The sequence below is a fragment of the Macrosteles quadrilineatus genome, unplaced genomic scaffold, assembly GCF_028750875.1.
Source record: "Macrosteles quadrilineatus isolate MER2022 unplaced genomic scaffold, UCM_ALF_1.0 Scaffold_6__1_contigs__length_79288215, whole genome shotgun sequence".
Classification (NCBI taxonomy): Eukaryota; Metazoa; Arthropoda; class Insecta; order Hemiptera; family Cicadellidae; genus Macrosteles; species Macrosteles quadrilineatus.
The window spans coordinates 44,916,344-44,929,441 of NW_026542599.1; the positions used below are offsets into that span (position 1 = coordinate 44,916,344).

At 33.4% G+C, this 13,098-nt stretch overlaps 1 protein-coding gene across 1 annotated transcript; it reads left to right on the forward strand.

Annotated features, from left to right (window-relative positions):
• Positions 1-11,258: 11,258 nt before the first annotated feature.
• On the forward strand, positions 11,259-12,782 carry LOC128997498 (uncharacterized). Its single transcript, XM_054423137.1, has one exon. It carries the CDS (start codon positions 11,259-11,261, stop codon positions 12,780-12,782), a length of 1,524 nt encoding a protein of 507 aa, XP_054279112.1.
• Positions 12,783-13,098: the final 316 nt, after the last annotated feature.

The following is a 13,098-nucleotide window of genomic DNA, read 5'->3' on the forward strand; positions in this document are numbered from 1 at the left end:
TTAAACAGTGTATATTACTTGTCTTTTTTGACTCATAAAGGTAAACTTGACTGTATCACCTGTTATTTTAATCTTCAACATAATAGGTGTTATTCCGATTACCTGTGATTGACTTGAATGTTGATTACTTACACATAAGGTCCTCCTTGCGTGTTTGGTCCAATATTGCCACTGAACATAGCAAATGAGCTATTGCAGCTTTACATTACTTCTTATTTTTGACTTATACTGTCTTGAGGGTCGGTGACTTCCAATAATCATTGAATAAGTTTATTTGTTTGTGGAACTGGCAACGCAACCTTGCCGTTATGACAGAAGGTAGTATCAAATACATTTGCCTTCTTTCAAAATTGGCGTAGAGTGAGTAACAAAAAAAACATACTGTGTTAATTTTGCCTAATCTATAATCATCTAGATATTTATTATTTTGACTTATTACATTATTATAATTATTATTAATTCATATTAATCTCCTTCTAATTGTAATATTTACCATTTCTAGGTCTTGCCACTTTCGAAAGGATAGACAAAATAAACTAAATGATCTTTTCTTTGTCGATATAAACATGACAACAAAAACGTGTAAATCATGATAAACACATATAAATCATGTCCCAGGCTCTAAAACAGTGATGATTGATGTTCTTTGTAATTTTTTTAATAGGAATTCTACATTCAAGTTTTACGAAACATTATTTATAGACAAAAGCCATTAGTTTTAGTAAGTTCAATACATTTGCGAATCATTACATTCAATGTTTAAAGGGGTGACCACCCTCTTAATAAAAAAAATATATATAGGTGTTAAAAACATAAAAATAAATGAATATATGAATAAAAAAAAAATAAATGTTTTTATTATACATATTTTGTTTTGTTTTTAATATAAACAAATATATAAATCATAGGAATGAATATTTAGAGGTCCGTTTCACAATGGCTGATTGGATGACATTCCTCCCAAAGAACCAGTTCCAAATACTTGACATTCTTTGACATCAAAAGCTACATGTCTTGTGTACAGCATGTGTACAGTAACAAGCCTTTCTCTGTTACAATCATAGTTGTAGTCGGGAGACAGATGCTTTTGATTTTACGAATTTCGAGTCTTCATCCTACGAATGCAGTTTCACATTTAACCTAAACTTATTGTGATAGTATTAAATATAAACCTTACCAAAATAAACTGTGGTTTAAATGTAAATTCATTATATGTCAATTATTATTGTTCAAAAAAGTGTTTTAATCATTTTTTACGTGTACAAATGGTAGGTACATGAAATAATGTAACCATTCAGATTATCGTACAGTGAAAGTTTTGCTGGCTTTTCACGGCTGTTGGCCCCCGGTAGACATGTATGAAAGTAAATCAGGTAACACATTTACTACATAAAGAACATAAAGAACATATTTCATAAAGAATATATTTCACTTATTCTGTCAACATTTTGGGATAGGTAATCGGAATACTATTTAGGTATTTTGTTTATATAGTTTGTCTGATTTAACTTCTTACACATTTTAATAAAACGCTGATGTAATGAAAAAAAGTAAAAGAATGTGAACTTTTCCGTACCACTAGTGGAATGTGGTTAGGTTAGGCTAGGTTTTTCTAACTCTATACTAAACTAACATAACCTAACTTTGATTCACTACCACTTCTATTGCTAACAATGTAATGCCACAATGCTCTAAAGACTAATGTTGGTGAATTTATAATTTGAAATGTCACCTTACACTTCTAATTATTATTCCTTAACAAGGATTAGTGAAATCAAATGTTTCAGGTTTATTTTCTTAATTACTTAGGTATTGTTGTAATATACCTGGTAAATCCGTTAAATTGTAAATCATTATATTATATTTTTTTATAAACCACTAAAACAAAAAATGTATATTGTAGTTAATGTTAGAAAAACCATTGTGTAGTGTAAGTAAAACAATATTACTTTAATTACACTATCTGCGTTGTAACGTTAGACTGGCAGTCTTCCAAATGGTTGAACCCCTAAATTGATTTTAATGTCTACAAAATGTTTGACATTCCATTTACACACTCGCTTCCGCCCACTTTGCCTTTTTCATCCTAATGTATGTATTAAAATATAAATAATGAAAATGGCCAAATTCTTGCAATGACTAGCATGTAAAAAACCTTTTAGTAGTATGTAGCGTTAGAATACATACTAGTATTGTAGTAGAATATTCATAGAATATGGTTATGATGAATTTGTACACCAGCTTTCGAATAAAACATTGAAATAATAATGTTATCTTAAAATAAGTTAATATCCTTAAGACAATGATTGTAGTATGGTATTCTACATAACGGTAAAGTTATAAACAACAGCCTATGACTGGCCAGATTAACATTCTAGAAGCACATTGTTGTAATGTTGGTTTACCTCATATAACCTCACACACGTACACAACTGTTACACACAATATTGTCATTGGACACTTGTTATGTACGTGACAGTTGTGAGTATAAACCACCTGAACCTCTGGTCTGAGCGTTTCACGTAAATATCAAGGTGTTAAGACGGGAACCTTTCTTTACACTACAACACAAACTAACATTTATAATTAAAGTTGGTGGAAAACTTGCCGACAGTGCAGATATGTTACCATATTTCTTCCTCTGAGAAATATAAGCCATTGCGTACTCAAACAGTTTTAAGAAGTGCAATTTGAATCAATATAAAATTTGCTTGTAGTTAGCGAGTAAACATTGCCTAAAGAGCTATTTTAAGAAATTTATTTGGGAAAAACTGGCATCTAGTAGTATTTTAAATGACACTTTTCTAGTAACTTCCTTTACACAAAGCACTATTTTTAACCGACACTTGCAAGTATGCTTATTGTTGAATAACACAGCCAATATTGAGTCTAAATCTATGTTGGCACCATAATAATGTCGATTTTGGTAACAAAAATAAACATTGGCTGCAATCTGTTTCGTAAAAGATCTGTCAATAGTTCTTTCAAACAAGCCACACACAATTCAAACATTATTTTGCTAATTTCATGGCGTTTAAGGTGTTTTGTTTCGTCTTAAATGTTTTGCTGATTTCATTCCTCTCTGAATGTTTCACAGCCTTAAAAATAAAACTGATCCATTAACATTTTTCCATCTAAATTTTGATTTGTTTACTTATCTAATCAGTACAAAACAGCCAAAATAACTAAATAAATTTTGCTATGTTATATAAGCCAAAATGTTATATACAGTTATATAAAATGATAATATAAAATGATGATAGTTATATAAAATGTTATATAAAATGTTATATATATATATATATATACTACGTTATATATTTTAAAGTTACTGGAAAGTTAAGTAACAGTTTTATTTGAGATTCAATATACATGTTTATTTTCTGGCAAACTTAACTATAATAATTACAAAGTTTAATTGCAACTATAGAACTCTGGTGGTGGAAGCGTAGTCTATATTGAAAACTGCAAGCACTTAAATCTAGTCTTCAAACTATCCAACCTTTAAATAAATATTAAAAGTTGCATTCTGTGAGTCAAATTTATTTTATTAAAGTAATTAAGTGAAGTTCGACAGTATTCGATTGTCAGACTATAAATATCTACATTAACTCCAAGCATTTAACTCCATTTACTTTACATTAACACAGTCTACATTAAATTTGGTTGACATTATCTTGTCAGCCAAAATTTAAATCCATTAAGTTGAAAAAAGGCACTGAAATTAAATATTAACAGAGAAACTTAAAACTTCAATGAAAAAGTACAGGGTACAATATACGAATAACCATGAAAGCAAATTGTAGAAATTATATTTTTAGTAAATTCAGTTTTTTGTAAAAAATTTAACTTATAATTAATTACGATGCCCCATGTTAACGTATACAATTATTAAGTAATTTTCATTCCGAGTTAAAACAGATTAGAGTATGATAATATTATACGTTATACACCTTCGGCCTAGTACGTTAAAGTGTTATTAGGATACTTTTTAAACAGAGCATCAAGCATTAAATCAGGTTTAAATTTAAAGGGAACAATAAATATTTCAATTTATTCCACACACTTATTAACATTAGTAATAACATTCTCATTATTAATTCATAAAAGAAATATCTACAATATAACTTAACTTTAAATTATTGCAAAAACCAACATTTTACACTAACCTAAACGAATAATAACTCATAGTTTATATAACTAACATTCGCAATAAGTATTTGACGTAACATTTTTAAAACATGGTGTCATTTTACTGTGATGATTTTGTTTGGGTTTAAAAGAAATCTTAAGTGTTTGTTGCAACTTAGAGAAAATTGTTAAGCTACAAAATAGTTTCTTGTTGAGTGTACCCTGAAACCGATACTCTGCTACCAAGAGTTTCCGTATAAATACTCGAAATGTAAATTTAGGAGCATCAAAATTCTATTATATGCTAAGTACTAATTATCTGCACAACATACTTGACATTTAAACGTTCGTGTAACCTAAGATAGATTACAGTTATCACTTGGAATATGTTGTCTATATCGAAATAGCAGGTAATAAACATAAACATGTATATGGGGCACACTATACCTAATGGAAGTAGTTATTCTATATCGGTTCATGTACATCAATGTGCCGCAGTCACTTTGGTATATAAACGAGGAATAGCAATGTAGTGTATTGTGTTTCAGGATGTTGAAATATTACAGGTAACAACTACTCATTTGTACGAGTAGAGTACCTTGGTAATTTAAATTGTATTGGAATTTAGTACAGTACTACTCTTCGGTGACAACAAATAGCTGTTTAATCAAAAATTTTTTTTTAATATTCTACAGTAATGACAAATGAGAATGAATTAGCTAATATTAAAAAGTAAAATGAGAAGTCCATTGTATTGCAGGATGTACATTTTGGGAAGCAAAATGCGTTGATCGGAAATAAAAAATATATCCAAAAAGTGTATTTTTCTCACAGAAATGCAATAAGAAACGTCAGATATTTATATATATATTAGTATTTATACAAAGATTTAAAACAAAAATAAATAGTTGTATAATTATGGATGGGATCGTTATTCTTTCAATATACTTTATAACTGACTAGGACTACCTCTTTCTTTCATCAGGATTCGAACAGCCCAATCATAAGGGACGGTTAAAACGTACAAAGTACAATTTTACCGTTAACACTTATAGAACTTGCACTTGTTTATTCCTTAGCTATACACCTTCGGCTTAGTACGTTAAAGTGTTATTTCCTATTCTTCATAAGATTGTATGAGTAAAATAACCTCAGAAATACATTGAAATCTACACTAAAATAGGAATTTTCGTGACAATACTAAAGTGATACAACGTGAGTTTAAAATTAAATTAGGTGATACAATTGCTTAAGAAACTGGGCACTATTTTAACTATTAACATTCAATATTTGGTTGAGTTTGCCATTGTTTAAACTGGCTTTATATAGTATATAACGAATCAATGTGATGGAAGATACACTTCCCGGTGAGAACTTGCCAAATTGCAAGGGTGTTGATACACACTGACATGTATGTATTTCTAAGTCAAACATGTACAAACTTACTTAAACTTGTGAATACTTTACAGGCTTGTATGTACCAAATTATACATTGGCCGCGTTGAAGCAAAGCAAACGTCAGTAAAATTAATGTATACGATGTTAATCTGAACTTAAATCCAACTAAAGAACGAAAGAAAATTAAAGTATCCACGATAATTATTATTAGTTGACAACTTTTAGGGTTCAATTTATAATTACAAATTATTTTATTTTAATTTATAACTAATATAATTGTTTATAAAATTTGTTATCGGTTAACACCTTTACTAATTTGTAATTAGTAAAGGAAAAAATACAGTATCTTCGATCAAGCAACCTGTTACTAGAAACTGCAACATTTTCATCACGTTATTATCAAAAGTCCCTTGAAACTCGTTCGAAAATGGAAAATATTTTTGTGTCGCTGTATGCATTTCTTTCAACACTCTTTTATCATAAAACGTATATTGAGCACACAGTGGGTGGTAATAAAAGTTGTCTGAATACATTTTTATAGAATAAACATAATACTCCCCAAGAACATGGCCCAAAAGAGATTTTTTTCTTTATGCTGTATGCCTCTCAGAAGGTGTCAAAGCTGATTGTATTCCAATGTAAAATTGTTCTGACCATGGTAAAACCGTAAGTATTAATACCAGAGGTTCTATCGTTAATCAGACAATTTATCGAGCATGTGCTTTCTTATCTATCAATATATAATAACATAGGCAAGCACGTTCTTTGTCGGCAGAACTCCTCCGTAGTTTCTTATCAGATTTTGTTAGTTTATGGCTCATTGGAAGGATCTCATTCAGTAGATGTCATATAAGGTCTTTCATCTTGAAAAATCACCTGGGCTCTGTCCCAGTGGCTTTGAAGTGTCCATATTATTATTATTTGCTTACATTAAGATCAGCTGGACAATTTATTTGCTGTTAATATTTTGAATTACAATATTCAAGGAAACACACCCGTGTACACACAGTTCCTGGCTTAGTTAAATTAAATATTTACTTATTTGAATGTGGGTTTGCGTTTGTATTATAATTGAGAAATGCAAAAAAGCCTAGGCAATTAGATATACCTCACCACACAAGAAAACTGAAATGACACAGTACTGTGTTTCTTGAGCAATCATTTAAAGAACCGACTTGCAAGTTATGGAAACATAGAATAGTTATTTGTGCAACTAGTGATAAAAGTGAGCAATTGACTCACTCGAGAGAAATCCTTACCGAGTGAGGAATGGTTTCTCGAGTGAGGCAATTGTACTTTGAACTCGAGTTGCACATTATACTTATCCTACAGTTACCATAAAACGAATAAATTTGTGAAGAAACATAACCTATTTTTACACAGAAGTGAACTTTTAATATAACATTTAATGTGAAGTGACAAATACAACAGTACAACAGCTGACCAGCTGATTTACAGCCAGTGCTGCCAACGTATTTCGTGCGCATACGACGTTGCCTGCATGTTACGCGCTCACTATTTCGTGCCTTCACGTTGCAAATCTGGAGTGAGACAAAGTAATTAGAGTGAGACAATGTTAACATTGTCTCACTGATGAGCGAATTGGCCACTTTGCTTTCTCAAATCAGTGGGAGAACATGTACATTGTTAGGTAACTGTAGGAAAAAGTCATAGAAACGCCACCAAGTAGAAGGAATAGAGACAATGTTTTATTAAGTATTTGTTATCATTATAGTAGTCTACATAGTGAAGAATAATTTTTTGAAGGACCATGGACTTAGTGATCATTGCAGAGGAAAATCCTCTAAGGCAAAGGAAAACTGGTACTTCAAGGATGTTTCCATAAATTAAATGTCAAGTGATTTTAAAGAAATATGGATTCTCTCAAAAAGTGATTGACAGACTACTTGTCAATCTTTAACATCTAAAGTTACTTCTCTTGTCTGCGGCAAGAGAAACAAGCTTTTCTATGTTATGTGTGACAGTTTGTATATAGGTTGAAGTTACGAGCTTCAAGTCTTTCTGATGTAGATTTAATATGTACTTGTAAATCATATTTTCACCCAAATAGATTTATTCCGCAAAATAAATTGTGGCTTTAATAATAAACTACGACGATTAAAATAACTTATTTAGGCTCACATGGGAGATAGTTTATATATTTTCAGATGACCTAAAATGTAAGACATTTTGTGAGAATTATCGTTTAACCTCGGAATGGATAATAAATTATGAAAGTTTGATTCACATGTATAAATATAATTATATGTCGTATTACGTGACTATTTTCATTCAAAGTTTACAACATAATCAGTTTAAATTTATTTGACAGTTTAACGTAATTTAGAAACAGATGTTTTTAAAAGCTTTGTTCGAATAGTACGTGACTCTTTCATCCTGCACTTTCAACGGTTAACCTATTTATTTCCGTGTCACACACGCCAGTTTGTTCTAGAGATATCATCAGAAGCTTCTATATTGTTAGTACGTGACCCTCTTATCTACCACTTAAAACTCGTAAGTTAAAGTTTGTTCTAGAGCTACAGTTTACATGTTTATTTTACGGAAAACTAAAATGAGCTTTAATTACGTCGTTTATTTATTTTTGACCTATGAATCTTGTGGTAGAACCAAATATAAAATTTAAAAGACAAAATTATTTAAAAACGTTTAAACTTGAAGAGTAGTTTTGAAGTTGTAAAGTTTTCATATTTGTATACAGTTGAATGAGGAAATAATAGTTTCATAAGACTCTCAAAATTAATCCTTTCACAATTTGATTAAACACGTGGCATGCATATTAAATTTCAATTTTACGGTGGCGAGATTTTGAATAGTTTTCCTTATCAAATCACAGCATAAATATTGAAACACGTGCACCCTAGGCTAAAACCATATAACCGAACGATTAATAATACACGCGTGGATTAGTTTATTCATGGAGTCATATCAACCGAAAGCTGAAGGCATGCACGTTCTTTAACATCACAAGAATATGTTAGAAATTTATGGCTGTAGAGAAAATCAATCGTGAATGAGTTTAAATGATCTTGTAGAAACACATAAAGACAGAAAGACGCTAAACGGAACGAAATAGGACATTTTATGTTAAACAAACGTTTTGGCTTACTTTGACATGATGAATCAACGTTTAAATAAAAAAACGCTCCTTTTTTGAGTATCCTGTATATATATAATTATTGATGTTCAAGACTTTTCCCCCTTGATCTGCATTTAACATGTGTATATTTATTTATCATATGTTATTTTTTCTTTCTGTTTACTTTTTCATTACATTGTTTTTATTGCTCAAGTCAACATGGTTTCTTTTTTATAATCTTAATTTTACCATTTCCCAATCCAACATTTGGTCCTTATTCGCAGCCGGATGAAAACCTGGTAACTATATTCATTCCTTGTTAACATTACCCCATTTATAATCTAAATGTTCTACTCAGTTCCCTTACAGTCCACTATTAATTTATTGTTTTTGAAGTTTACCCGATTATAATCTTTTTGGATTCAGATCACGATATGAAATGAACTCTTTACTTACTTTAATACTATATTTTTGGTGCCAATCAATCAAACAAGCTCAAGTTTATTAATTTTTTGTGCACTTAGTAGACTATACATTCCTCCTTTTAGTTAAAGACTTTATTGAAAGAAACTTATTATCTGTACTGTATCTTTGATGTACAATTAATTGTTTTGACTTCAAACTGAGATTTTGTGTTTACTCAAGACCTTTTTATATTGTGTGTGCTGCTGGTAAATTTTGTGTTCTACTACTACAATGGCTCCTAAAACTTCTGATTTTAAGTCATCTACATACACTCGCTCAACATCTCTAATTAAAACTCGTTTTAATAAGCTTAAAGATACTGTTGATGAATACTCTACCTCAACGGAACAACTCACCCCTATTCAAATTAAACGACTAAATGCTCATTTAAATGAAATTCGTAAAAGAAAAGAAGAATTCGACAACAATGTGCAACGGGTTTTAATCTTAGAAGAGGATCCTATCTCTGACGAGACATTGTCTCAAGACCTGGATGAAATTGAAAGTTTATTTTCTCATATCGTGGCTACTATTGAGTTCTTAATGTCCCATCCTGAACCTTCAAATTCTGCTATCTTAAGTGACTCTTCTTCCGTTTCTCTTCACCAAACACCGATTTCGCAAGCAGTACGCCTTCCAAAATTGGATTTACAAAAATTCTCCGGTGACCCACTAACTTGGACAAGTTTTATAAATTTGTTTGATACTGCAATACACCACAACGCATCGCTTTCCAGTGTCATGAAATTTCAGTACCTCTTAAGTGTACTTAACGGAGAACCCCTCGACTTAGTCAAAAGTTTGAATCTTACTGAAGCTAACTATTTGGTTGCATATAATCTCCTCCGTGATAGATATCACAATGAACGCCGCTTACAATCTTTGCACCTCAATCACATTTTGGACCTTCCTACCATTAATGCATTTACTATAACAGGACTTCGCCATTTTGTAAATTGTTTCACTGAACACACGCAAGCTTTAAAAGCTTTGGAATGTGACATTACAAATAATAATCCCCTTCTCTCCGCACTGCTCCTGCGTAAGATGGATGCTGATTTACGCAAAAAGCTTGAAATGTTTCGCTCTTCAACCGAAAATCAGCCGAATTCTCACTCACTTCCCGAGGTCAAAGATATAATCAAATATCTGAACACTGAATGCTCTCAGGCTGAGGATGCAAATCTACACAGCGCCCCCACACTGAATAAAGTTACTAACACTTTTGCTCATGCACCCAAAGACACTACACAAAAGCAAGTACACTTTCGCTCAAGAAACGTTGCTATGGCCACGACCTACACTTCCCCCCATCAGTCATCTCACTCAACAGGCATAAAAGAACTGACTCATTGGCAGTGTTTTGCATGTAACTCAAACGAACACAAGATCTATGCCTGCAGTGTGTTCCAAAATAAATCTCCGCATGAGCGACATAACCTCGTCAAAGAGAATCATCGCTGTGTCTCCTGTCTAGGCCATCATAACCTCAAAGATTGCCATTCACAAACTTCATGTCGTACATGTAACAAGAAACATCACACTTTGTTACATTTCCCTGCACCTCTTGTTGATCAAAATCATTTTAAGCCTGTCAATGCAAATGTGTGTTACCCACATGAGCCTACTCAAACCTCAATGACGTCAACTTCACAAGATCACTCTCAGCCACCTTTTAAAAGCTCCACTATACTCTTGGGAACTTTTTTGATAAAGGTCACTTCAGTTCAAGGCACATCTCATGTGTTCCGTGCCTTACTTGACTCCGGCTCCATGTGCCACTTAATCACCGAACGAGCAGCTCAACTTTTAAACGCTCGACGCTACAAGTCAAATGTTCAACTTTCTGGACTTGGCCAAAATGCAGCTAAGAGTAATGGGCAAACTTACCTCAATCTTGAAACTCTTTTTGGACTTCTCATATCTCCACAACATTCAATGCTCATTTTAGACAAATTGACTGTAGACTTACCTCGTGTTCCAGTCTCTCCGTGTACCAGTGCTCCAGTGCTCCGGTCAGTCCGGTGATCCATCATTTCACCTGCCAGGACGCATTGATATCGTGCTTGGTTGCTCTCTCTTCCCTAAGTTACTAACTCATGAAAATTACTCTCTTGGCCAACATATGCCCCACGTAATAGGAACTCATTTTGGATACATCGTGATGGGTTCTGCACCCTGTGAAATACCAAGAAATTCCCCACCAAATTTCATCAGTCACACCGTCTCCCTCCATTCATCCAATGATGTTGACCTTCAGTCCTCACTTCAGCGATTCTGGACTCAGGAAGAACTTCCAAATCGTCAAAAGAAAACTGAAGAAGTACTCAGAACGCAAACCTACGTTGACGACATCATCACTGGTGCGGATACTGAGGAAACGGCCTTGAAACTTCAAGATCAATTGGTCAACCTGTTACGAAGAGGAGGATTTGAATTACGTAAATGGGTCTCCAACTCTGATCGTCTTCTACAAGCTTTCCCCAAGGAGCATCTTGAGACTCCCGTCTTTCTCCAAGATTCTGAACAGCCACACTTCACAATACTTGGCCTACATTGGTCTCCCCACTCTGACTGCTTCACTTACAACCTTAACTTCCCTATGGACCCTCATCCATCAAAACGTTCGATCTTGAGCATCATAGCAAAAATCTACGATCCTTGTGAAATTCTCGCTCCCTGCATCATGCAAGCAAAATGTTTTATGCAGTTACTATGGACCACAGGCTTATCCTGGGATGATCCCCTGCCCACTAACCTCGCCGAAAAATGGCATTCATTCCTAATCGATACTCAATATTTATCTCAAATTTCTATTCCTCGAGCGTTACAGTTTTCCCTGTCATGCACCGTAGAATTACATGGCTTCGCAGATGCGTCAGAGAGTGGCTACGCTGCTGTCGTATATTTCCGCTGTCAGATGTCTAATGGTGACACCATCATTCACCCAATAATCTCAAAGACTCGTGTCTCTCCTCTCAAAAGAGTAACTCTTCCTCGCCTTGAGCTTTGTGGTGCTCATCTTCTTGCGCAATTAGTAGCACATTGTCATTCTCTCTTCTCAGATAAAATTGCCATCAAAAATATCTATCTATGGAGTGACTCCTCGATAGTCTTGACATGGTTACGGACTCCACCCTACAAACTCAAGACATATGTAGCCAACAGGGTTTCTCAAACTCAAGAACTTGTTCCCATCGACTCTTGGCGACACATATCAAGTACTGATAATCCTGCAGACTGTGCGTCAAGAGGAATTTCTGCTTCCCTACTTGTCAACCATCCGCTCTGGTGGACAGGCCCTCCTTGGCTTAAGCTCCCCAATTGTTATTGGCCTACCTCGCACTTCACTCCTGAGGACCTATCTTCGTCAGAAGAAATCAAAAAGACACCTTTGGTTGTTCTTACATCGGCTCCTCAAAAGGAGTGGGAACTTCTTTCTGCATACTCATCGTGGAACAAACTCCAACGCATTGTCGCTCTTCTTAACCGCTTCATTCACAATTGTCGTCATCAAAATGACCGTCTCAGTGGTCCTCTCTCATCATCTGAAATCTCCAAAGCTCATCTCAAGATCTTCCATCATGTTCAACAAGCCACCTTTGCAGATGAAATAGTGTCCCTCCAAAAGAAGTGTGACTGTTCCACCCGACTACAACGTGTAACACCATTTCTTGACTCTGGTTAAAGCACTTCGTTGCTTTAAGGCGGGCAGTATGTTCAAGACTTTTCCCCCTTGATCTGCATTTAACATGTGTATATTTATTTATCATATGTAATTTTTTCTTTCTGTTTACTTTTTCATTACATTGTTTTTATTGCTCAAGTCAACATGGTTTCTTTTTTATAATCTTAATTTTACCATTTCCCAATCCAACAATTGATATGTAATATACAGTGTGTAAATTAAGTATGGAAACAAATCTGTATTTTTTAAACCAAAATAGATAGAAATATTTGGTTTGTGGCATTGACTGTTAACCAAGGTTCCGGAATTTTTTGCA

Excerpts from the sequence above, each read along its gene's own strand:
- LOC128997498 (XM_054423137.1), top strand. The coding sequence starts at position 11,259 with ATGGGTTCTGCACCCTGTGAAATACCAAGAAATTCCCCACCAAATTTC.